The 27350-nt window shown below is 35.4% G+C and overlaps 2 protein-coding genes across 3 annotated transcripts; one reads left to right on the top strand and one right to left on the bottom strand.

Moving 5' to 3' along the window:
• The first annotated feature begins 158 nt into the window (after positions 1-158).
• LOC149420382 (sodium/bile acid cotransporter 7-B-like) lies at positions 159-8760 on the top strand. The gene is made up of 6 exons (XM_089636658.1): positions 159-417; positions 508-727; positions 4162-4312; positions 5813-6077; positions 7337-7453; positions 7980-8760. Exons 1-6 carry the CDS (start codon positions 303-305, stop codon positions 8132-8134), a joined length of 1023 nt encoding a protein of 340 aa, XP_089492784.1. The 5' UTR covers positions 159-302; the 3' UTR covers positions 8135-8760.
• On the bottom strand, positions 7977-24385 carry LOC149420381 (putative cytochrome P450 6a13). 2 transcript variants are annotated; one of them, XM_089636657.1, is made up of 10 exons: positions 23612-24323; positions 22642-22793; positions 19529-19658; positions 17218-17339; positions 16215-16393; positions 15923-15993; positions 11525-11746; positions 10428-10679; positions 9569-9758; positions 7977-8099 (listed from the first exon to the last, which is right to left on the bottom strand). In XM_089636657.1, the coding sequence occupies exons 1-9, from the start codon at positions 23862-23864 to the stop codon at positions 9583-9585; spliced, it is 1557 nt and encodes a 518-aa protein (XP_089492783.1). In that variant the 5' UTR covers positions 23865-24323; the 3' UTR covers positions 7977-8099; positions 9569-9582. The 2 variants fall into 2 exon arrangements, with proteins under 2 accessions (XP_089492783.1, XP_089492782.1); XM_089636656.1 differs by lacking the exon at positions 7977-8099 and adding an exon at positions 24350-24385 and having other exon boundaries at positions 9186-9758; positions 23612-23969.
• Between the last annotated feature and the right edge of the window lie 2965 nt (positions 24386-27350).

Here is a 27350-nt window from a genome sequence, read left to right as displayed (position 1 = left end):
AGAAATGTATATAAGGACATGACTGTGTGGAGTTCGATTATCGATTATAATTTTTCGATTATTTTTATGTTTCGATAAAAATATTTCGATCATTTAAATGTTTCGATTCTGCCCATCTGTGAAGACTGTGGAGTTTGACAGATGACAGTTGTAGTCTATCTTCTATGGTTGTGGTGTGGTAAACAAAAGTTCCGTTATGTACATTTAATGACGTATAATATAACCTAAAATATGCATATGGAATCTATTTTAAATGTAAACATTGATGTTCGTTGATGTAAGGTTCGATAGAAAAAGTCACTATGGCAGTCAAGAGAATAAATATTAATGATCACTTAAAGGCACACTGGTTTTTAATTGGAATCTTAATTAGCATATTGTTGGCAGTTCTTAATCCGTATTTGGGTTCAAGAGGAGGTATTGTACCGAGTCATTTATTCTGTAAAAACAACTTCTCCGTGTGCTATATTGTATCACATTATAATCTAATTAATTATAATATTGCAGGTCCCTTAAAACCAGAATACACCGTGAAATATGGAGCAGTATCTGTGATATTTTTGCTTTCTGGCCTCAGTTTAAAAACGGAATCGTTACACTTGGTACTGCGGCAGTATAAATTGCACGCCTTTATTCAGTTTTTTACATTTGTTATAATTCCATTGCTGGTGCAATTCTTTACCTTGGCGCTTTACTACTTCAATGTCAATGTTTGGATACTTCGAGGGTATGTACAATCAACACATATTTATACAGCTCAAGCTACCGTTATTTTAATTTATTTCGTGAATAACACACAAGAGTCCCAAGTGTCCAGAGCCAATGGGACCACGGCATTCTTGATTCGGGTATGTTGTGAGGCTGAAGGTAGAGGAGAGAGGAAGGTAAGGAAAAGTACCTGGCTGTACAAATCTGGTCACCAAACACGGCTAAAGCCATTTCAAGCAATGCTTCTATTCTGAATGGTTCTGGAACTGGTCGCAAATATAATATATATCTATTATTTTAAATTAATAAACTGTGAAGTGACACAAATTGGGTGGGAAGTGACGAAGTAGGAAAGGAAAGGAGATGGGAATGAAGAAGGTTGGAAATTACCTGGCTCTTCATATCTGGTCACTAAACACGGCTATTGCAATTTCAAGCAATGTTTCAATTCTGAATGGTGTTCTTTCACCGGGGAGGTTTTGAAAGGATCTTCCACTCTGGACTCTGCCGCAAATATACTATGTTTTTATATGATATTTGTGTAATAACAAACTAACTAACCATTACGCCGTTTCCCGCAGGGGTAGGCAGAGAGAACGGCCTGCCAAACAACTCGGTCTTGGCACACACTCCTAGCCTCATTCACATTCATACATCGTCACATACTATTATTCTGACTCTTGATATGGCCAAACTCAAGTATCTGACTCACTTGATCGTGCCATGTCTTCCTCGGGCATCCCCGACTTCTGCTACCATTCGCATTTGGGTCATATATTCTCTTTACACTCCTTTCTTCGCTCATTCGCTCTACATGCCCAAACCATCTAAGCGTCCCTTTCCTGATCTTACTCATTACGCTTACATCAGCCTTGCACTCTTTGCGGATTCCCACATTTCTCACACGATCATACATGGTTTTACCACACATACACCTCATTTCTACAGCATTCAGTCTACTTTCATCCTTTTTCTGCCAGTTCCATGCCTCACTTCCATATATCAGTGTAGGTACCAGCACTCCATTGCGGACTGCTAGCTTCCCTTCTTTGGACAATTTTTTGTTAGTGTCAACTGCGTTCATTCCTCCATTAATAGAGTTACCTGCATTTACCCTTCTTTCAATATCTCTGTCAGCCTTCCCATCTTTCATAAAAATACTTCCTAAATACACAAACTCATCCACCTGCTCCAAGTATGTATTCCTCATTCGCAACTATATTGCACACTGTTTTCGTACTCTCTCTTTCAAGCACCATGACTTTGGACTTACTTACATTCATCATCAATTCATTCTTCATACATACTTTGTTCATCCTAGACACGATAGACTGTAGATCTTCCATACTGTTAGTAATCAGCACCGCATCATCAGCATACAACAGGCAACATACATTCATATTACTCAAATTCGTACCAATACCACCTCTTTCAATTCTTGCATATAATTATCCATGTATAAATTGAATAACCACAGTGACATAAGCAGCCTCGCTCAACACCTTTTGTTTCAAACCACCCCGTAAAACCACCATTCACCCTAACCTGCACCCTAACATGCTACGCTTCCCTCATACAGAGACGCAATTGCCTATGTGAGATTCGTATTCACTCCATACTTGGACAACACCTTCTATTGCTTTTTCCTGTCGACTCGGTCGTATGCTTTTTGTAGATCTATAAAGGCCCTGAAAAATTTCTGGGTTTTTGCCAGAAACTTCTCAGTGAGCAAACGCAATGAGAAGATCTGGTCCCCCCCTTCCACTCATAAAAGCACCTTGCACATCCCATATTTTATCTTTTGTTTCCTTTCTTACCTTTTCAATCAAAATTATACCATACAGCTTGCCAACTGAACTGAGCCCTATGATTCCCAATTCCTACGTGACCCTTTACCTTTGTATAACGGCATGATCACAGCCCTTCTCCAATCTGAATGCGTGTAACCGTCCTTTAAAAATTGGTTAAAAAGATTGATAAGATATTTAACTTAATCCTAAACTCAACCAAAAACGGTTCAAGGATGGCTAAATGAAGAAACTACCACTAAAATAGATATCTTATCACTGTATAATTGTTTAGAATCACTCCATATCAACAGAAATCAATCGACAAGTGTTCAATTCGATTTCATCCTTCTACGCGCTCAGGTGGCTAGGGGTGCAGGAGTCACCAAATGACTCTTGTGCGGGGGGGAGATTCAGAGAAACGGGACGATTCTGTGGCCGATGCAGTGGACAGGTCATATGGCCCACAGTCTATAACGGCACTGGCGAAGGCTGGTAATGCTGCGGACAGCGGGGTTTGCAGTATTGGTGCGGGGTGGGTGAGGGGCATGGGTGGGTTACTGCGCAACCCAAGGGCCGAAGGGATGACAACTACATCCGGTGATTGTTCAATATGCTGGTCTCATGTTATAGACACTGAATTCACACTATATCTTAGGATTAACAATATTATTTGTTACCTATTTTTAAAATCGTCATACGTCCACACTAGTCACAGTAAAATTATTTTTTAGTACACTTGCGCAACTTAAACACAGTAAGAAACATTTATTGACACTTTTAAGGGCAGAATATATGAAATATCCCTGGTAATTAGCGAAGAAAAACGAGACTGACCAAAACGCGTTAGGCTGCTCCGAGAGCCCGACTCGGGCCCGACTTTTTCTCCGAAAAATAAAATAAACTGATATTTAACAGTTGACAATAAGAACTTGAGGGAACAAAAGGGAAATATTGTATCTTAAAAAATATATATTCATGTTGACCAACAATCATTGATTCTAAATATATAAACTGAATTATATATAATTTTTTGTAGAATTAAGAAATCGTCATTTAAAAACGATTAAAACCGTAAGATACTAAAACGCCCTGTGATTAGTCGGCGGGTTCTAGCAGACTTAACAAATGACAATTTTGTGCCAAGTTGCGTTGCTTAGTCTTGCACACGGTTCAAAACTGCGATGAACAAATTATTTCAAAAGAATTCACGTTTTTTGGAAATCTCGCTAAATATTTAAATCGGGATTTGGTGATTTCATACCGCCCCGAGTGGCTCCTTGCTGTTAAATGACAATGTCACGCATACCCCGCCAGATTTTAATCATTTCGGCAGACTTTGAAAAATTGTTTTAACTATGAAATCGACATTTGTAAACAAAATATATAAATAGGTGAACATTCATAAAATAAAAAAAATGTCTGGAATTCCTTATTTTCACTACACCACAACTTCTTTACTGCCATGGCGTTTTTTATAAATTAGCAACACAATTTTTCTCTCAAATCGGTATAAATCACACTAGATTTTTTGTTCAGTGAGATGTCATTTATGATCTGGGGAATTTGGAATTTTGTTCACTTAATTCATATTTTAATGTACTAATTCATATCTGAATGCTGAAAGAACAGAATGACTGATTGTGGGTGTTTTGTTGTGTTTCAGACTGATAACGGTGAGCTGTATGCCGCCTCCGGTGTCCTCTGCAGTGATCCTCACCAGGTCTGCGGGAGGGAATGAAGCGGCCGCCATCTTCAATAGTGTCGTGGGATCCCTGCTGGGGGTCGTTATCACTCCAATCATACTATTGTTTTCTGTAAACAAATCTTTTGTTAATTTATTAATTAATCGACCGTTTTTTTCATCTGTCTGTAAATTTGTTTGTGTGTTACGTTTCCATTTACGAAAATCGGCAAATTTAAAAATTATAATTAAAATTGGAGTAATCACACTTAGAAGTGATGAGATATTGAATGGAGGGGAGGCAACTTTAGATAAGGCTTGATAGAAGAGAGGATATTTGTTTAGAGAGGGACAACAAAAAAATATGTGATCTAAAGTTCCCACTTCTAGACCACAGAATGTACAATCTGGGGAGTCAAGGACGTGAATTTTAAAAAGGTGGGAAGGAACAGAACAATGTCCGATCTTCATTCGAATAAGTGAAGAAATTTCTTTTTTGGAAAAATGGGGGAATTGTTAAAACCAGGGTTTTGATGAGATAGGCATAGCAGGCTCTCTTGGATTGACTAGCAATGTGCCAATACTCTGCCCAAACATTGTGGGATCTATCTTTGATGATGGAAAAAATGTCAGATCGGGGAATGTGGTTTACGAGGGTAACAACAGGGTTGGACGCTCCTTGTCTTGCCAAGGCATCCGTAATATCATTACCCATGATGCTAACATGTCCAAGAATCCAAATCAGAGTTACAGTTTTTCCAGAGCTTTGAAAGGAGGCTATCATCACTCGAATAAGATTATAGGAGAAAATCTTTATAGCCAAACCCATTGAGCTATCTCCCATGTTATTTCTTCAATATGTAGTAACTTCTTTAATAATGTTTACAACTGTCACTGGTTATTTGGCAATATGTATCTCCTGGTTCCAAAGTATGGATCCTAATGAATCTTAGTTTTCTTATTAAGGCGGGACGTTGGCTCCATAGATGAATTGGCGTTTCTTCATCTTCTTTATATTTCCAATAGTTTTTATTGCTACAATAATATTATGTATTTTCAAACATTAATTGATATATGATTGTGGGCCTTACTGGGTACTTTGCCTGTGCCTCATTTTACAATTTGATAAAAAAATAATAAATTGAAATAAAATAAAGTACAATAATAAAGGTGGTAATAAAAAAAAATCTGCAAATATTAAGAGGTACGATTAGGTAGGCGACATATTACGCTATACGCCTCATGGCTTGGCCTATTTCAGTGTATCGCTCGCCATACACTAACAATGGGAATGTATTTAAAAAAAAATAATATTTCTTGCAAGAGTAATCCCAAAAAGTTACAAAACGCATTGTATGGTGAGCAATATGCTGTAATAGGCCAAGCCACACAAATATGTCCCGCTTATAGCGTGGTCTACCACAAGCTTTAATGAAGTGTGTATTGTAATGGTATGGTATATTAGGCATATATGTTTTATTCTTTTACCTTTTAATTTTGAATCTAGAATGTTTTTTGTTTCCCTCATTTTGCTCACACAGAAAGAGAGATTAAAATGGAGCTCTCAGCAATAGGTCAATAATCCAATGACACTGTCAATAACCTTTTAATAAATTATATTGAAAAATTCCAGCTAGGTTCCACCACGGTGGTGCCCCTGACCCAATCGGTGCTGCAACTGTCGGCCACCGTGCTGATCCCCCTGTGCGTGGGGCGCCTGCTGGGGGGGCTCAGGCCCTCCCCCCGCCCCTCCCCAGCCCACCCCGCTGCCCAGTCCACCTCCTCTGTAGTGGGGCAGCTCGCCCTGCTCCTCATCATCTATACCACTTTCTGCGATGCCTTCTACGAGCACGATATGGCATTAAGCGCTATGGATGTTCTTTTGACGGTTGTTTTTGGTAAGTGGTTTAATTCTTGTTTTCTGGTGTTATTATCACATTTTGTAAATTTACATGTAAAAGTAATACTATGTAGTTTGTAGACTTTGCTTTGTACTCCCACAGGTTGGGTTTTCTTATTTTTTCACACTCAGTTACTATACCGCCGTCTAGCTTGCTAGAGCTTACCACTTTATCAGTTACCAGGGTTCATCATTGTCGTATTAGGATATTTCGGTTAGTCCTCTTGTGTATTCTAGCTACTGTTGCATGTGTTTCTGTTCGTTTTGTTCTGCCACATTTTGTTGTTCGAATGAGTTTCACGAAACGTGAGTCTTCTCGCAAGGATAAAAGTGGCACCTTAACTTTAAACCAAAAAGTGGAATTTTACGAAGGATCGATAGCTGTGTTTGTTTGTTTTTATGAAAGATTGATAGCTGTGTTTGTTTGTTTTTATGAAAGCTCTATAGCTGTGTTTGTTTGTTTTTATGAAAGATTGATAGCTGTTTGTTTGTTTTTATGAAAGATTGATAGCTGTTTGTTTGTTTTTATGAAAAACCAGTTTTAATTTTGAGCATATTTTGTATGTATGCACTAATAATCCGCTGTTTTTACTAATTGAACACTTGCTTGGTTTTATGTAGTGGCGGATTAGTGAGAGAGAACTGTACTTTTTGATATTTATTAAGGTTTGAACTACTCTCCGGAAGTCTGCTCTAACCAACGAGCTATCACGTAAACCTCCCAAGTCCCGGTGCACACATCAGGTTTTGAATAATAATAATAATTTTTGAAGAATAAACCGCTTCCAAAAATGTCGATTATTTTGAGTGTTGTATACAAAGTTATTAATTTTATTTGAAATATCAATTATGTTTATTTAAATTATTGTCCATTACAAACTCACACACATTTACATTCATGTAAGAAATTACATTTTTTTATTTTTTTATGTGTTTACCGCACTAGATTCCCAACTGCTCCCAACCGTCTGAAGCCAGTGAGACTATGGCATCCCCAATTGGGGTATGTTATGAGGCTGAAGGTAGTGGGGATGGGAAGGAGATGGGGATTCTTGTTCTCATCTATTTTACTAATACATGTTTATGATTATCAATAACATTATTTAGATTAGGAGCATTACACATTTGAAAATCTTTTTCTTGAAACACTTTTGATAGAAAAAATATCCCTTAAAATCTAAAACTATATCACTAAATCCAATAGTATATAACCTTTTTCCGTATGAATTGTAATTGTGTTTTTGATTGCGGTGGCAGTGGTAGTGATGCAGGCAGCCTTCAGTGCGCTTAGTTTCGTGGCCGGCCGTCGCCAATTCAGTCCGGCGGACACCGTGGCCGTGGTGTTCTGCTCAACGCACAAGTCACTCACATTGGGTAAGGAATTCATTAATTTATTATGACAACTAACTCATCACGCTTTTTTCACACCGCCATGTTTATCACTCGAAGGAAGGATATTTCTCGACAGGGGATAGAATGCCACACAACTATGTCTCGGCACACAGTCCTTGCTTCATTCACATTCATACATCGTCTCTGCATACTGTAGGGTTATTCTGACTCTTGACATTTACGACTTCCTCACTATAAATACTACTTTCAGTAAAGTCACAGAATTCAAACCAATATTTGTATTATGTTCAGATTGGGTTTTTCATTGTAACATTTTGTTACAATTTTTTTTTTTCACCATGACTTTTTTTCAGATTGGGTTTTTCACAATAATTTTTGTCATTTGGGTTTTTTTCTGTCACATTTATTTTGATTGGATTGTTCACATTATTTTGTTGAAATTATTAAATTGAATTTCTGTTAAGTTTCGGATTTTTAACATCACATTTTACTACACCTACTTCTCAAGGGCAGTGCAGGGTTAGATTTATATTTCATGTGTTTCCAGGTATCCCAATTCTGCGTATAATGTACCACGGTCTCTCTCACGCGTCACAGACGGCCCTCCCGCTGCTGGTTTACCATCCCTGCCAACTGCTGCTTGGGTCCCTCCTTGCGCCACCCCTGGCTAAGTGGGCCAGGGGAAAAAGACTTCCGTTATAGCAATAACTTCACTGTTCCATTATTATTTATTACAATTTATGACAATTAGATTATATTTATATTGTTTGCATTTTCACATATTATTTAATTTAACTATGCTCTCTCTCTAAAAAAGATCTTTCATGAAATACTAAAATATGTCATTATTGAAGACAATATTAGCGATTCTTAATCGAAAATTTGAAACAGAAAAATCTGAAAAAAATATTGTCGGATCTAGGACTTGAACCCAAGTTGGTAGTTGGTGATGGTCCTGGGTATTAAGTATTATTAAATATTACAATTTGAGGTTTAACTCAAAGTTATTCCAAAAATGAAAAAAAACTAAAATATGTATTAGAATTTACTTTTCACATTCCACTTTATTTATTTAATCTCAAATAGGTTTACAAATATAATTTATGGAAAATGACTTATTTATTTTACTATACTCGCTGATAACAAATTATATTACAGTGCACAAAATCATTGCTTCTCCTATGATATAGCAGAATTATATATTTCAACTATATTATTAATTTGTTAGTGCCTTTTGTATCAAATTCAATTTACGAGGTGTTTTTTTACATTGATATTGTTTTCGGAAGGCATAGCAACTTTCCTGTGTATAACACCTAGCAGAACTTTAAAAATCACATTTGATTTAAATAATAATGTTTATTATAAAAAATAAAATTGAAGTTCTACAAAATAAAATGCCTTTTGGTTGCTTTGTCCTAGTGATTCTTTTTTTGTTCGCTTTTCTTTTTTATTTTAGCATTGTTCTACCAAAACCACCTAAACCCAGGTCAGGACACAGAAGCAAATCGTCCTCTTGTTGCTATAAGATCTTTCTATACATGGTGTCCGGAAACTAGTGGTACAAGCGGGAAACTGGGGAATCTCCATCAGTGTAATGTGGTTCCATTTTTGTGTAATCTCACAAGAAAGGTGCTATACAAAGTTATTACAATCCAAAACTTACATCAATCACATAATTCTAAACAAACTATTAAATTCTGAACTCATTTTTTTATATAATGTAATTTATTTTGAAAAAAAAAAAAAAACTACAGTAAAATATATGACAAATATCATAAACCTAACATATTTAACTTTTTCAATGAAATCTGTCCCACCACGCGGCACATTGTGACATAATGTATATGTTTTAGTGAAACTTCACGGATCATAATTTTTTTTTTTTTTTTAAAGTTTCTTTATTCAATGAAATTATTTGTTACATGCATTGAGGAATTTTTCGACCACCATGCTAGGCACATGCCCGTGTTATGGTGGTCGATGCGACATCTTCGTACGTCGATTGCCACCGATGGATCACATATGCGACAGCCGAGCATATCAGGTTAAAATAAGTCGTTATTTTTTATAAATTATAAATAAAAGACAATTTGTAAATAATATTCAATAAGCACGAATAAGTTTTTATATTACATAAATCGAAGGCATCAGTTCTTGGCGTCCAAACGTTCGATGTTAAGCCAAGCTCCATTTTGAAAGCCGAGGAGGTCAGCTTTTGTGTTGAATTGGATTGGCATTTCAGTCTTGTCGCAGGGACTGAATTTAAATTGTTGGAGAAGGTAAAATATGCAATACTTTGTGGTCATCAGGGCGAATCGTAATCCTAGAAAATTATAAAATGAAACAATTTTTTTTTATTAGTAAGAAGTTTTCATGTTAATTTCGTCGTTGTTGCGTATAGTTGCATATTTGTCGCCCCCTCGTAATAATTATTGTAAAACTTATATATCAGCCCCAATCATCATACATTTAATAAATATTAAACTATTGTCGTTGTTGAGAAATAACACTAGATATACATCTATAAACTATAGTGCCCGAAGAACATTCAAAACCAACATCAGAACTTCCAAATGAAGCAAGATCATTCACAAGGTAATTGGCCTCCTTTTCCCACTCCTATTTTCCTTGTGATAAACACGATTGTTTGATCTTATTTTCTCATTAAAAATTACAGTTCACAACACCTACTCTAAACAAATATCCTCTCTTCTTCAAGCCTTGACTTAAAATTGCCTCCCCTCCATTCAAAATTTTATCTCTTCGAAGTCTGAATTCGATTCCAATCTTCCATATAATTTTAACATATAAACTGCCTACTGCGATTTAAAGTTAATAAATCCACCCTACGTTTCATAGTTAATCCCATGTTTGTAGGTTTTATAAATCAAAAAAAATCATTAAATTCATAAAAGTTAATGTAAAAAAAACTAAAATTACTATAAAAAAAAGACGGGTTAAAATGTCAGATGGTGAAATTGTATTCCTTTACCTATGCAGTTTCTAGGTCCCATGCCAAAAGGCATATAAAGCTGATTGGGTCGCTGGTTCTTCTCGTCTGGTGAGAATCTCTCTGGGTTGAAGACCATAGGATCTGGGTAGTAGTCAGGGTCGAGCATGATGCCCACTATGGGGATGGACACCATGTCTCCCACCTTTATCTGGACATCGGTGCCGGGTAGGATGTACGACTTTGTGCAAATTCTTTCCACTTTGGATACGGGCGGGTATCGACGGAGAGTCTCTGGAAATTTAATATTTCATTATTGAACGTATATTGAAAGAGAAAAGATGGATGAAAGGTAAAAAAATTAATATGTTGACTTACTGACTTTGTAAGAAGTCAAAAGGTCTTCTGTTCATAATAGTTTTGTTCCTGACACCATCTATGTTATGCAATTGGGTAGAACTTTGCGCACTGACACCAAGATGGCAGTCAACATTGAAAATTAAGAAAAAAATATTACTTTTATATAATATTATTTTAAGAAATATGAGATTGCTAAAGGTTGCGAGTTGGAGTCTCGGCAAATTGAAAATTATTGATACACAGCTGATTCTGCTTAATTGGTACACCGGTTTATCAGAACAGCCCATTTGGGCTACCCAAGGAAAAACCAAATAAATAAACTAATACATACTTATTTACTTTGGTTATCTGGAACACCATTCCGTTTAAATGGGACAAATTCCCATCTCAAGTCCATGTGTCTCTAACTGTCAACTAATTGTAGTCAAGGGCGGGCGTGCGGAAGGCAAATTTTCTCTATATGGAGAAGCAGAGAGGATAGAATCCCACACTTGTCTGTCCTGGTAAACATTCTTGGCTTCATTCAAGTCTATTTAACATGTATTCTGAATTTTGACATTACCTGATTCAAGTACATAAAATTTAAATCATTACGTCTATTGAAGCAATGACCAAGAACACCCTCGAAGGGAGAAATAATAATAACCATATTTTGATGATTTGTATAGCACCGATTGTGTGAAAAGTCACCTCAAAGGCGGAAGCCATATACATCAAAAAAAAAAATAAGAGCATTAGCTTCAATGGGGTTGGAAAACAAAGATGAAAATTTAGCATACCTGATACGACTTGGTCCAGGAGAACTATGTCATTGATAAGGTCATACATGCAATCTTTATCTCTCTTTTGAGCCGCCGCCTGAATATCCTTCCTTAGCCTCTCTTGCAGGTCGGGCATGGTCGCCAAGGTTACGCAGATGAAGCTCAGCAAGGTGCTGGACGTCTCGAAGCCAGCCAGGATAAATAGGAGAGCCTGGCTCTGAATCATATCATCCGTCATTACTGCAAAGTTATAATGGATGTTTCACTTGTAACATGATGCACACAAGACGGGTTATCTCAGATATTATATTCTACTTTAGGCTGACGTTAACAATCAAACATAATAACTGGTTGGTTATATGTATTTTGCCCTAAACTATGTTCAAATACACAACTTCGCCTTTTCAACATGAATTAGCCTAAGTAACATTGGTTAGATGTAATTTATTAACGACAGTGACAATGACAGAACTGAAATGGTAACAGAACTTGAAAATTAACTTTGAAATTTGATGGATTGTTCAAATTCTGTGAAACAACCCGTCCTTAGAATCGGTAATTTGCTGTTTGCTACAATAATTTATAAAGATCCCTGGAAGTTGATCATCCCCTGGTCCCTTCTTGATATCTATAGACTTGAGGTATTTAAATGTGATGCCTTCATTGATCTCGATTGAGTTAATTATGCTATTTGAGTTAAGACAGTCATTGGCAATGCTTGTGTTGGCATTAGCAGATTTTCTTTGAGAATTGACATAGGACCATATTTTTTTAACTTTTTGCTGTATACCGGATTCTAACATAGAAATTTATGTTTTGTAAGCCGTTGAAGCGACCGTTTTTTTTTTTTGTGACGCAAAGAAAATGAGTGATAATGGAGAGGGTTCCGATGACGCCTCCATGCACTAAAGAACTTTAATTTTTCGTTTCTTATTTTTTTTAAGGTTGCCGTATACCATAGTGCAGGGCTTCCCAAACTTTTTTCAACTGTGACGCCCTTGGGGAAGTGGCCATATTTTTGCGACGCCTCCCCCCCCCCGGTGACTAAAAATCTAAGCCTCCCTCCCTGAACGGGTCACGTAGTATGGGTACGTTACCTAATAACAATTTGTCTGAAAAACTCCAAATAGTATTTTTTATTAGAAAATAAAGAACACAACATAAAAACAAAAATGGATGCAAACCAAAACGATAAAAAAGCAATTTTTTTCTTTGGTATTAATGAGAAGGATGTGCTTGCTTTTCTGAGCATAGTTTCTCAAAACGAGGTTGAAGTTTCGAAATCGCCACTCCCGTCTCTGCCTCTAAATTTATTTTTGATCTGTACTTATTCTTAATGACTGCAACTGCAGAGAAACCTGTCTCACACAAGTGTGATGTCGCAAACGGGAATAAAACCCTTAAAGCTGCAGTGCTGATGGAACGATATTCTTGATAAACTGAGCTCCAAAATTCAAGTAGCTTATCCTTATTATATTGCAGCTTAAGGCTGGAGTCACAGGACAATTCTATTAACTGTTCTTCTTCTGCTGTCGAAAGTGTTGATGGTGAGGTCAACTAAAAAGGGTTTCTAACTCAGTCATATTGCTCCAGATTTTCGGGATAATATTTTTCAAAATGTTCGCGCAAAGATGACAAGTGCTGTGTAAATATTATTTTTAAAGAAGGATCGAGAATTTCTGTCGATTTTTCTTGTAGAATGCCTTGTAAAGCAGGGAAACATTCGGAACTTACTTGATCTTCTTCTAATATTCTTTTCCATAAGAGCAACTTCTTCTGAAACCAAGTGATTTTATCTGCCAGTTGTAATATGTGAGTATTATTTCCCTGCAAGGACTTATTGAGATCAATTAATTTTTCTCCGAAGTGTGCGTGTGGAAGAAGCTATAAAGATTGCCTCACGACGCCCCTGGGATGATCCCGCGGCGCCCCGGGGCGTCGCGACTCACAGTTAGGGAAGCCCTGCCATAGTGGATATTTTCCAGATTTCACAATTTTTTTGGGAATAAACACATCGACAACCAGTTCAATTATAACGTAAATCTAATGAAACGAACGAAACACTGTATTTACATCCGTTGCATTTATAACGGTTGACCAGTCGGTTTCTTTCAGTCGCTTATTGATCTCTGAGTAATCAGCTTTAAGGAATAATTTTAGTGTCCGAGGAGTTCAGAGGGTTGCTTTATTGAATGGAAATTCTAGGTCCACAATCAATGATTTATGATGAGCATCCTCTTTAACTAATGGGTGATCGGCAAGTGAAATATTAGCTGGTATGTTTCAGAGAACCGGGTCCGAAATTCGTCCATATTTGTTAGGTAACTGGTTAAATTTGCAAAAAAATAAGCAGTTAAGTAACGCCAGTGAACATTGGTCTCTGTTGGTTGACATTTTTCGATTATTCCATTCGATATTGGGCATGTTATATTCGCCAATAATCAAAAGCTTGTCATTGGGAAAACGGATTGTTAAGTCAGAAATAGTGTTGGTGTGACTAGTGAATAATGCTAATCTTTCCGATGATGTTAATTTTGGACCGACGCTAGGTAAGTAAATGCAGAACATATGGATATTATAACAATGATGATTAGATTTTGATGTGTTCACTGTTATCCAAATATCCCCAGCATCTGATTTCCAAGAGCGAGGGGTAACAATAATTTATTTTTTAATTCCTATGACTACGCCTCCGCCAGTTAATTTTCCAGTTCTATGGATATCCCTATCATTTCTGTAAACAGAAAAGCGACTATCAACTAATTCCTCATCTAAGACGCTATCAACCAACCAAATTTCGGCAAGATCAAGTCATAATTATTCAGCAGGATATTTTGATGAAACTTGAGCGTTTTTGATATCAAACCTCTTGCGTTTTGAAAGAAGATTATTAATGAATGGAACATTGAGAAATTTTGTTAATTACATTGTAAAATTCAGTTTCTACGAAATGTACTAAAAAAATATTATATTCGAGTATTAAGTTCATAGTCATTAGTCCACTGGGGATAACAAAGCACAACATACAGTTATCAATTAAGGTGCATGTGTATATTATAGAATGTATTAGTGAGCAGTGAATGTAGTTATCGGCAGATAGGGTAAAGATACAGAACACGACTAGCCATGAGCAAAAACGCTCTTGTGACGGCAGCACTGGACTTCTGGCATAGTCCCATTTACAAGCGATGGAGCCAATTCCTGATGTCATAGATAGATGTGCTATGCTTATTTTATAAGTATGTATATAAATTGCTACAGATATTCCGTGTTTTTAGATAAAATTAAGTATGGTATTCAATAAAAATGCAATAACTTGGACAAATATCAACCAATTTGAAGGATTTTTTTGTAATTAAACAAGTAAAGAATGATATTTTATGCTTATAATAAAAAAACTACACATTTACAACTATAAAACATTGAAAAATACAAAAATATAAGTTTATGTCACTTCACAATTGTGTTTTCCCACGCAAAGTCCATGCAGTCCCTTTTTACAGCGAGCGCATATATTATCGCCTTATCTCATTTGTTTGGCTGCATACAATACACTGGTGTGAATTGTGGTCGGGCAATTTTTGTAAAAAAAATTATTGGATGAAGCTGGTTGTATGGGTTCACTATTTTTGTGAACCATCCATTCTTTTTCAATATCTTCTATAATTTCAGATATAAACTGAAGTCTGGTCATTTTTTCTGTAGTATTGGATTTATTTAACACATAAGCGTTTAGCGCCATTCTTCCAAATATGTTGATTGCAATGTGTTTCCAGTATTTTAGTGTTCATCGTTCATCCAAATACACATACAACATTTTTTCCGATTGGTCCACTCCTACCATGTATTTATTTTAATCATGAATCATTGAAGGCTTTTCTTTTTCTGAATCAAAATTACCTTGCTTTTTCTTTATGGTTACACTATTAGTTTGATTTAGGGTATGGTTTCGACTTCTTGTCATAACGCCATAGCGTAATTTACGGAACTAACACTTACAGCGCAATGGCGCTGGGCTGCACTCTAACGGTTAATCGGTATTAGTCATGTCAGTTTTCATATTATTGTAGAATCTCCTCATTTTCCCCAAGTTAAGGTTCTCTCCACAAAATACCCAATCGGTTTAAATTCCCTACATTTTGGGGAATTACCAACTAAAAAAACGACACTTTGCAAAATTTTGCTATTTAATATATTTTTTTCAAATGCACAAATTATGTCCGATCTTTCCGGTTTACATAAAATGGTCCCATTTTGCGGATTGAAACTTAAAAAAACCGCCATGGATTCAAATAAAAAAAAAAACAGAATGTCCACAAATGAACACAAATTTATGGCTAATCTGGAAAAAAAATGTGATGCAAGTGGCCTATTGACTTGATAATAACTTATAAACTGATAATGCATTAAATTTACCTTTTTTCTCTGAATTCTTCGTCACCTCTTTCTGCGCTGCATCCACCATTAACTGCATGAAATCATTGCGCCTGTAACAAATAACTCCATAAAAAGTGCATTTCCCGAATAATGAAAAAAAGGTACTTACTTAATTTATTTTCCTGGATTATTTTGTGCTAATTTCTTTTTTTTTACATTTGCCTTTACAATGCAATCGTTCCTATTATGCGGCACGTTTTGACGCAATGCATATTATGGATTATATGCATTGTGTGACATCAGCATAGATAAAATGAAAAGTAAAGTTTACCTTTTGGTTGGGTCTTCTCTGTCAGTTTTTGTCTTCTCCACTAAATCTTGGAGGAAGCCTAATTGCTTCGGAGTGGATCGGATCATTGATAGAAATTTAAACAGAGCCGGGCACAGAAGGAAAATATATGCCAAAAACATTCGACCCTTCCTTGGTCCGGAAATGAATGATGAAACCATCTGGAATTATAGAAATAAATCAAACTTAAAATATGTACCTACATCATAGACATCCAAATAAATAACACGAAATCTATGCATCAAACCGCGTGACCATATTCTTGACACCAGGAGGGTTAAAAAATGCTTTAAATTAACTATGACATCGGTTGTACATTAACCACTAAAGAGCGGGCATTGAATTAATCAGACCATATGCAGAAAAGTAGAGTTCGCTAAAGTAAGGCAAAGGTTTGCAGCACTGTCGATTGTGGTAATTTTCTATGCAGGATCTTCGGGATGGTTCGTTTTTAAACAAATCGCCTGGTGTAGCGTCGCTAAAATTGAGTAAGGTGGGTAAATTATAACACATTTGTAAAAGTGTAAAAAACTAAAAAGTGTAACAAAATATAAAATTTTGGAAACAAGCCCAAACTTTTGTTTACCCATTTTAGGATATGTAGTTAAGTTTTTCATGCAGCCAGTAATTTGCGCGCCATTGTAAAAAGGACTAATAATTTGTAAGCAGATTTTATTTTCGAGGACCGAATGGGAATATTACAATACGAGTTGCCTGTATTCAGTCAGTTTAATTTCTTGACAAAGTGGGACGGTCACGTCTGCCGCCTCACGAACTCCGCGCAATTGTTTGAAATTGATTAAAAACGCTCCTTGATTGGCTTGTCTATCAATTTGAATGCCTATGGCACATAATAAAAAAAGGTATTATTTTGGCCACAAATATTACAAGGTTATTATTTAATTTTAATTTTGAATGAAATAAATAACTTAAATTAAAATGATGCCCTAAAAGTGATTTTGTAATTAGTGAAGAAGTTATGAACCTTATTAAATTGAGCCTCCGGCTCCCTCAGTGAAGCACCGTCCAGCCCGAAAGCGCAGCTCCCCATGACTTCCAGAGTGTAGCGTCCAGTGAGCTCTTTCATTTCCATCACCGACTTGCCATCTTCAAAATAAATAACAAAATGTCATCTTAAATGAACAAATCAAACAGCTGGGATTTTACACTTTAAAATGGCACTAATCGTCGATCTGTGGCGATATTAAATATCTGGCTTTTGGTTTTACATCGTAGAATGGAGTACCTAATGTTTAATGATTAAGATTTTCATGTATGTGGAAAGCAGATAAAGTTATTCTGTATAAATTTACATTTATTTCATTCCAACAATCATAAAATTTTAAGATAAATGAGTGAATTAGATGAGTGTCGTTAGTATGCGCAGATCAGAAATATTATAATGAACTAGGATAACCTAAGCTCTCGAGACATTTTGTGCATTGTTTCGCCTCGCAAACTTCAAAGAACCTGCCTGGCAGTAGGTTAAATATGAAGTTAGATAAAATATGAATTTGCCCCAAGTTTAGTAGGCAGTAAAATATGTAGTTTATTGTTCCCCCTAGCATTGCAACACAATTTTTTTGTGCGTACGTTCACCAACGAGAACTTTTCTGTAGAAAATGCACTGACAGTTAAAGAAAACACCCTATAATATTGATAATATGTCCAACTCCAAGTTAATATAAGCAATATCAACTTCTTTGGTCGCTAGTAGCATATTGACGTTGACATTCCTTTCAATGGCGGCAAATTAAATTTATTTAGTACTTAGTGGCGGTGTTTTGTATTCTCTTACTAGTACCAGGAGTGTTTAGAGAGTGGATTGAATGTTAGAAGAAGTCGGGGACGCCCTAGGAATATATCTGCACCGGAAGTTGATGCATGTAGTTTTTTAACAGTAACAAACATTGTGGTATAATGTCTTTAATGGTGGGAAAAGTCGGAGACGTCTGATAAAGACATTAGCAATACGGGGTTCTCTAGTTTCACATAAAACCCATTAAAATGTATGAAAAAAACAAAGTCGATCAACTCATGCCGCTAGGAGGCGCTAGTTTTGCTATCAGAATGAATGGCAAATGTCAGAAGTTGGAGGTATTATTAATATTATAGGGTAGTTGGGTAAATAGACTTGTTTTCATTTTTTATCCAGTTAAGAATTTTTCCTCATAAAACAAGTAAATACAATCATCAGATGGTAATCGTAATAAGGCCAAATGAGCCGCAGTACTAGTTAGTTAAAAACATAAAAGGGTATTGTTATAAGCCCTAGCTTGTTAGAGGATAACGAAAGAATCCATAAAATCAAAATCAATCACCTATTTTCGGATTTCTTGCACTTGGTGAAGCAGAGTTTAGTACTAAACCCTGCTAAACCCAGTGAAAGAAGTCCATACATAGGGACAATTTTTTTATTCCATATTATTTGAAAAGTGCGTAGGTACATATAGCTTACTTTTGTAGACCATTTGTAAAAGTGAAACTTTGAAAGTCAAGTTCAATTTTGTGATTTTTCAACTCTAGTACATAATATTATAATTGATAAAAACAGAATAACAATTGGGTTGAGCTGGGTTCACACCTGATCTATACATTGGTCTATTTCATAGAATCAATGAAATAGATCAGAGAGAACAGGCTTTTCTATGAAATAGAAATCTAAGGTTGAATGGACTTTCGTTCTATAAATTGACCATGGAGAAAATATAGGGTTTCCAATAAGAGGTGTTATTTTGAATAGCCCGCTATTTCGGCAGATGTTACTTTTGAAGCTGTCATTTTTTGACATTTGACAAGCAAAAACTACGCCATTAATAAAAATGGAACGATACACGCTTCAACAACGCATTGAAATTATTAAAATTCACTTGAGTGAATCAAATGCCAATCATCTTGAGTGATGAGGCCCATTTCCACCTCGGTGGCTTCGTCAACAAGCAAAATTGTCGCATCTGGGGCTCGAAAAACCCAAGAGTTATTGTTGAAAAGCCTCTCTATCCTCAACGTGTGACTGTTTGGTGCGGTTTATGGTCCGGCGGAGTCATTGGACCTTACCTTTTCGAAAATGAGGCTGGAGCAACAGTTACGGTGAATGGATTGCGCTATCGAGAGATGATTAATGATTTTTTATGGTCGGAATCGGATGGTATTGATCTGGACAACGTTTACTTTCAACAAGACGGCGCTACGTGCCACACAAGCAACGAAACCATTGATCTTTTACAATTGAATATCAAAATAACACATCTTATTGGAAAACCCTGTATATCAGGTGAGTATGCGCCATTCGTTACCTTGTAATCTTTTATTAAGGAATTCTGTCATTTGTTTGCCGCATTCTTGCAGAAGGTTTTCCATATTTCGCAGTTTACCAGAGCTGAATGTGGGCGTCATGATAGCCCGCACACGTTTCCATTCAGTTCCCTGAAATCAAATATGTATTACCTACGAAGCTGGTCGATTTAACAAAAAAATTAAACCATAGTAGGTAACATTTTGATACAATGCATGTGCTTTAGTGAAACCTCGTAGATCACAGCATGAGAGACATCGGCTCGGATCAGATTAAATATTATATTGTTGAGGCAGTCGTCCCAAGGGTTGCTAAAGAATCGACAAAAACCAAGTGCGGCATACTGAGAGCCCACCGATCCATATATTTGTATTGGGGCCTGCAAACACTGGGGGGGAGTGTGAGTGACGCTATGTACTTCCCGTGTGCAGCTAGCGGTACCAAGTTACAGTTGGTGCCCAATATTTATTGCATTACCTCCGATATCACTTAATAAACTTCTAATTATCATTTTTAGCAATAACATTTATTTTTATTTTTGAAATAACTTAATGAGTAAAACCTCAAATTGTAATATTTCATTATTTAAGATAATATCAACGATTCTCAGACGAAAATTTGAAACAGAAAAATATACGGTCGTATCTAGGACATGAACCCAGGGGTTCCCTGATATTTCATCAAAATGAAAATTCAACACACCTTTAAAATGTGATATAGAGTCAGTAAAAGTGATAAACAAAAACTTGGTTTAATAGTTACTTATGTAACCTAATTTTTGTTTCATCACTTTTCATGACTTTATATCACTTTTTGGAGGCGTGTTGAATTGTCATTTTGATGACATACCCGGTCACCGAACCCAGGATCATCGATCTTCCTTGCCGGGGCGCTGGTCTACATACCCTATTTCCTTAGCTCAGTTGGCAGAGCATCGGCAAGGCGAAGATCCTGGGTTCATGTCCTAGATGCAACTGTATTTTTTCAAATTTTTCTGTTTCAAATTTTCGTTTGAGAATCGCTAATATTATCTTCATTAATTAAAATTGATTAAAAAATATTTCTTAGAATTTATTATTTAGGCTCATTAATAAAAATAATTAAAAAAAAAAATCACAGACTCGTTGTGACTTGGGGACTAACTCGATTCAAAGTCGTTTGATAATGTTTGTATGTTTACGCGTCTTTCGTCTGTCTTCTTAATCTTTTGTCAAATATAATTTATATTTAAATATTGAAGACAATATTAGTGATTTCTAAACGAAAATCTGAAACAGAAAAATCAGAAAAGGAAACGGTCACATCTGGGACTCGAACCCAGGACCCAGGACAGATGTGACCGTTTCTTTTTCTGATTTTTCTGTTTCAGATTTTCGTTTAGAAATCACTAATATTGTCTTCAATATTTAAATATTACAATTTGAGGTTTTACTCAATAAAGTCATTCCGAAAAATAAATATAATTTATATTATACCTGTTACAATAGTACCCTTAAAATAAATATTATCCGTGAGTCAATTTGACGATGATAAGATAATGACATTCAGCGTAGCAGTGAATGCGAAAAAAATCTGCAATACCAACAGTTTACTGGGCTACAAGCTACACAATTATTAATTTATATCTGCCGTGTGCAGACACAATGCAGCATTCATCGCGCAACATTTCCCGCATCTTGCATTTTGCAAGATATTGTGCCAGATTTCAGCAAAACATTATTTTACACCAAAAATTTAGGAATCAGGCTCATTCTCAGCTATGTGCGTAAGTCCAACCTTTATTGCACAATACCCATTCAAACATAACCAACTACGTAGAATTTAGAAATTCTGCACCTATATAATTGACCATGTGCAACCGCTCTGTGCAGGGGAAATACTATGCGCCCCTTACCGTCTATGTGTTGTACTGTGAAGGGGAACACGTGTGATCTCGGCTCAGAGTGGTGGTGAGAAGAATAAAATTGACAGATTTCCGAATGTCCATGAAACACCCAGGGACAATGATGGAAGTGGACAGTGTTCTGGAGTTACTGGAGAAGCCGTATGCGCCTCTAATGTTTTTACAACCTCAAATGGTGTGATCGAAATGAAAAAGGAAGAAAAACTCAAACCAACAAGCATATATAATTAACCTCTCCAGCGTTAAAGAGTCATATATGACCGGGCATCCATATCTTATAAAAATATTTTTATCTTTTTTTCTATCACGCGAAAATACATTTTTTTTGATGTTAGAAAGAGATATAATAATTCTTTCCAGTTTGCATCAAATTATTATACCGAAATCCACAAATAAAATCCTAAAAATAGCCAAAAGGAATAATTCATATTTCGCGCCGCTATCATAACAATCGGTTTAACTTTAAAAATATTTTATTTTTTAATATGAACGAGATAAAGGTGATGGTATTTTTTTTTTGGTACAAATTCCCCAAACAAAACGAATGTGTTTTCGAAATATCGAGTTTTCTTTTTTTTTCTATTATTGGAGTAAAAATGTGGTTAGCGTTTTTTATAACATTTTTCATGTTTGATACTAAAATTTTATTATTTAGAAATAGTCATGTTTATTTTAAATGTATACACCGGAGAGATATTTTATCTAGTTTCTAAAACAGTATTTGTTAAAACGGAAAATTAAAAAATTAGATGTACACATTTGAAATATAAGGTGGAGGGAAGTACGCAGCTATCTGGTCACCAAACAAGGCTAAAGCCATTTCAAGCACTGAGAGCATCTTCCATTTTACCTAATAATAATGTTTTAATAAACATCCTGTTTGCCTTCAATTACTGAAGAAAATAAAATATTTGTTTAACATCAGTCTTTAGTTAAAAAATGCTATGTGAAAATAAAGCGCATTCAAATACAGCTTATTGAAAAAATAAAAAATAAATTATTTTGACCAAAAGGGTTTTAAAACTTATATTTAAATACAAAAGTTTATTTTTAATAAAAAATAAACAAATTAAATAATATATATAACAATTTGTTGAAGCATATGAATAAAAAATTGGTAAGTTTCTTGCTTCCCCTGTAAAATTTGGTAAAACTCACGTAGCCGGTCTTGCGAGCACAATGACTATATTTTAAAGTAAGTGGGTACCTACCTTAAGGTTAATAAGCATTTTATCTACAAAGGAAGGGTTTTTGCTGTTCTTTGGCGCTTTATCGGTGAAGTGGTCGAAATCTTTAATCATTACAGCTTTAATGAGTTCCAGGTCCCTCAGCATCAGTATAGGCTGTTGTCCTTCAAAGAAACCTTAAAACAACAACCCACAATAAAGCAAATATACTGAATTCTTTCCCACCATCTAAAAACAATCTGATTAATCAATCGATCTCGAAATTCAGTTTCTTTCAAAGTAGCAGCTTCACTTTGAGGGGATTTTTAAACTACTAAATACATAATATTAAAACAATGTCAACAATAAAATCAAAAGAGGTAGGCAGAAAGAACAGACTGCCACACATCCCTGAAAACTAAGCAATACATCTTGTATAGGATTAGCAGATTCTTCAATAGTGACCAAATGCTAACCCTATACAAATCTCAAGTACGCCCAACGATTGAATTTGGGAGCCACCCATACTTGATAAACCTACTTGATTATGTGCAAAAGAAGGCGATTGAGAATCCATTGTTAACATCTCTAATGCGCAGACGCAATGTGGGCATGCCGAGTCTTTCTACAGGTATTTTAATGGAGCCTGCTCTAAAGAGCTAGTAGGATTGATCCCCGGTGCATGTGCGTGAAACTCGACGTACACAAGCGGAACACCCGTTCACAGTTGATGTTGGCTTCATGAGAACAGGCCGCTCCTTTGACTCGTTTTGTGTAAGATGGCTCGTATGTCGAACGAGCTACCGGCATCTGTTTTTCCACCTTCATATAATCTGGGCTTCTCCAAGACCCGCATTAACAAATCCCTTCCTACCGCCCCTACCTTAACCTGCCTCACAACGCTGCCCAACCAGGTGGCGACATAGTTCCCATGCCTTTAAACTGAACAGAGGCACTCTTGTGAAGTGTCACATAAAAAAAAAAAAAACACCAATTCAATTCAATATGTACATACCTCCGTACGGCGATCCTGCAAAATGATTGTAAGCTTGGAGAACAAAATCATGCAGCGATATTTCTTGTTTGATCCTCAGTTTGATATTCCCAAAGATGATGGTCGGCTTGAGGAATGGCACTCCGAGGTTCCGAAAGTGATCAAAAGTCTTAGTATAGTGGGTATACAAGAATAATGCCACCGTCAGCAATAATATCAATATCCAATACCGGGATATCATCTGCAAGATGTACGCTATGCTGAGGAATTCCATGACGGCAGACTATAAGAACTTCTTCTAGGGAAGTGTAGAAGTCTGGCAAACTAACCAGCACTTCTGTAAAGAAGTTAAGATGACTAGCGAACTACAAGAACTTCTCTAAGGAAACAACCATGTTTTGAGAACTATAAAAACCACTTCTGGTTAGCTAAGATATTTGAAAATCAACTAGAACTTATGAAGAGAAGTGCAGATTTCTAAATGAATACCAGCCCAGTGGAAGCCGGTAGACACGTTAAAGCTTTGTATTAAGAAGAGTAAACACTGATGACATTTAATAACGGCAAAGATAAAGAATGATAAAAGCCTATGATGAGTTATATTTGTCAGGACTGACATTTAGGACGGGTTGTTTCAGAGAATTTGAACAATTCATAAAACTTCAAAGTTCATTTTTAAGTTCTGTGAAAGATTTTTTTCAAGTTCTGGCAAGCAACTAGCCTATACATAATTATATAGTAACAGAACTTGAAAAGGACCTTCACAGAACCCGAAACTGAACATTTAAATTTGATGAATTGTTTAAATTCTTTGAAATGACCCGTCTCTAATAACTTATAATTATTTTTGTTAATAAATGAGACTTGTGATGAAAGTGTGCGAGCCGTATCTCTCCTACGCCGGTAAGTATTTTCAGATAACACAATGATAATATTGTTTAAAACTCTCATTTAAACAAATAATGCTGACAATAATAATTATCATTATCTTGCTAAAAATGCTTTTGGTCATTCAGCATTGAGTTGAAAAACAATGCACACTTTTATTTTTTATGAAATACCCTTAAAACGATTTTAATTACTAATCATATGTAATGTATTCAGTTGATATATTCATGATGAATTTGGATGTTTTGGGTGATAGGCAAACCGAAATCTTTAGAAATGGTTGATATCTGAAACGGGTTCATTGCGGTTCCAGTTACTGAAAACCGTGATGTAACCAGTTTCCGATGGCAGGAAGGTTGATTGGTATGCTAATGTATTTGAATTTTGGAACTAGGTAAAGAACTGCATTTTTGAGATTTTTTGTATCACAAAGGATCAAACGTATTTCATAAGTAACCAGCTGCAAAAATAACTGGTTCCTCAGAAAAATAATAAGCGATCCAATGTCACTGGAACAAAATACCGGGACAGGAATGCCGACCATCTCTAACTGTCAACTTGTTCGCAATGATAAATCATTTTCTTTTGGACACATGTTTCCAAAAGATAATAGAGGTGGAGGTTATTAACATTTTATATGATATGATTATGTTAAATTATAAATCTAAGGTAATAAATTTATATTTAATCTGGGGCAGTAAAAAAATACGAGAATAAAGTTTATAATACTTATATTTGTAATTTTTACAAGTCTACACAAGTTCAAATTTAATTGGCTTATACACTAAAAAACATATTATATTAAAATGTATTATAAATTAAAAATGAAGCACTTTTTTGGAATTGTGAATTCTAAAACTTCACCGAAATTATCATTAAATATTACTTGTATTATAAATACATTAATTGTAATAAGATTAATATAATGCAAATGAGCACATTTCAAATGTTGGCCCCTGTAACATTTGCCAAAACATATTTTTTCTTGATTTTACGATAACAGGTTGATATTTTCTTGGAAAATAAGGGTATACTTAAAATAATTCATAATATCCTCTTTCATAGATGGCACTAATTATTTAAAAAAAAACACCCTATGCAAGTTACGGTATAAAATATTAAGATAAATTATTGGACATGAATATATAGTTTTGTCCTTATACAAACTCAATTCTATTAAGAAAGGTATACAAATACAATATTGTATCGGTGATTCAATCCAGTGTTGAAAGAATTGAGTTTTTATACGGACATAAATATTAATTTGTATTCATATTGTGTATGTACGGGCGCAAACAAATAATTCATCTTAATATTTTAACCGTTTGAGTGCCAATCGTCGATTCGTGTTTTAACGAAGATTGCCGATCGTCGATTTCCGTCGATTGCGTCGGTCGTGTTTTGATTCGCGCGTACGTCGGTACGTAAAATTCTCATTTTTTCGAAACGCCTGGACTTCGGGATCCTCCTCCGCGTGATTCTAAACCGTTTCTTTAATAAAACACCGAAAAAATAATCGAAATCCTTGAAAATTCAAAGAATTTATGGGGTTTTAAAAAAATATACAGGGTGTATCGGCACGTACCCGACAAACTTTAACCAGCTATTCCTTAGCATATTTGGAGTAAAAAATCTTATGTGCACTTTGCTGTCCGGTAACGTTTTTTTTTAATAAAAAATTTACTATTCATATTTTCACCACATGTCACCACTGTTTTATCCTTTGATAAAGTTTGAAAACCCATCTGGCAAATATTTTATTCGAATTCCGTTGAATAATGCACGTGTGTACCTATATTGGCGCACGTTTACAGTCACAACGAAATAGCACGGCACCATTCGTCTCATTTTTAACTATTATTATTTAGTGTGTGCGAAAGAGCGAAGACGCTTTTTGACACACTTGCTTATAACAGCTGTTTAACACGAAACGAAATGCCAATGACAGTGATGTAGTGTGGAAATTTAAAATTTTTTTGTTTTTAATTGAAAAAAAAATGCTACCGGACAGCAAAGTGCCCATAACATTTTTTACTCCAAATGTGCTAAGGAATAGCTGGTTAAAGTTTGTCGGGTTAGTGCCGATACACCCTGTATAGTTTCATAAAAAATAATGTTTTTTTGGTGGCATTTTACAAGCAACTGTATGATTTTTTTTGGCACTCAAACGGTTAAACCATAATTTGCACAAAGTGTTTATTTCATAAAATAATTAAATTAAAGCCATCTATGAAAGAGCAGTATACACTTGAGGTGAATTATTTCATATTATCAAAAGGTTTAAAAAATTATCAGTCTCGGTTAATTTTATTCTACCGGATGTGGAAAGAAATCCAAGCAATGTTGGAAAAACATGTACAATTGTAAATGTAATTGTTTAACAAAAACATTTACATTTGGTAAATTTGACATCCAACTTCACCGAGGTTCAACAAACAGTATGACAAGCATAATTTTGATACAATATTAATGAGATAAGATTGCTTTGAATGTAAACATACTGAAATATTGCCACACGTACATACATACATAAACCATACAGAGAATGTCCTACAAATTAATAATTGACATTTAAAAAAAAGCAAAATAAATAATCATCAACTTCCACAAGCAAAATAATACTATAATAATTATGCAGTTATTTCATAGCAACTTGCTTAGTTGAGGAGATCGTCAACTTAATTACAACACAAAATATTATTATGTGAAGTTTGTTAAAAAGTAATTTCAAAGCTGTGAACTAAGAAGTTTAATTTTATATATTGGACAGTACGGGTGTATACTATAGTACAGGCAAATCATTTTAAAGGGGAAGTTTCAGTGGATTTACGCAGACTAATGGAAAAAATTGATCCTATTAAATTATTTAATG

The sequence above is a fragment of the Hesperophylax consimilis genome, chromosome 10 (genome assembly GCF_061612785.1).
Source record: "Hesperophylax consimilis isolate HC1 chromosome 10, BYU_Hcon_1.0, whole genome shotgun sequence".
Lineage (NCBI taxonomy): Eukaryota > Metazoa > Arthropoda > Insecta > Trichoptera > Limnephilidae > Hesperophylax > Hesperophylax consimilis.
This window is presented reverse-complemented; position numbering and strand designations above follow the sequence as displayed.

Bases quoted from the DNA above. Each gene is read 5' to 3' on its own strand.
- LOC149420381 (XM_089636656.1), bottom strand. From the start codon at position 23,864: ATGGAATTCCTCAGCATAGCGTACATCTTGCAGATGATATCCCGGTAT. The intron at 11,747-15,922 runs GTAAATTTAATG...ATAACTTTGCAG, and splicing joins GAAGAATTCAGAGAAAAAAG to TAATGACGGATGATATGATT. The intron at 9,759-10,427 runs GTAAAGGAATAC...ATAATTTTCTAG, and splicing joins GGGACCTAGAAACTGCATAG to GATTACGATTCGCCCTGATG.
- LOC149420382 (XM_089636658.1), top strand. From the start codon at position 303: ATGGCAGTCAAGAGAATAAATATTAATGATCACTTAAAGGCACACTGG. The intron at 4,313-5,812 runs GTAAACAAATCT...GAAAAATTCCAG, and splicing joins CAATCATACTATTGTTTTCT to CTAGGTTCCACCACGGTGGT. The intron at 6,078-7,336 runs GTAAGTGGTTTA...TTGCGGTGGCAG, and splicing joins TCTTTTGACGGTTGTTTTTG to TGGTAGTGATGCAGGCAGCC.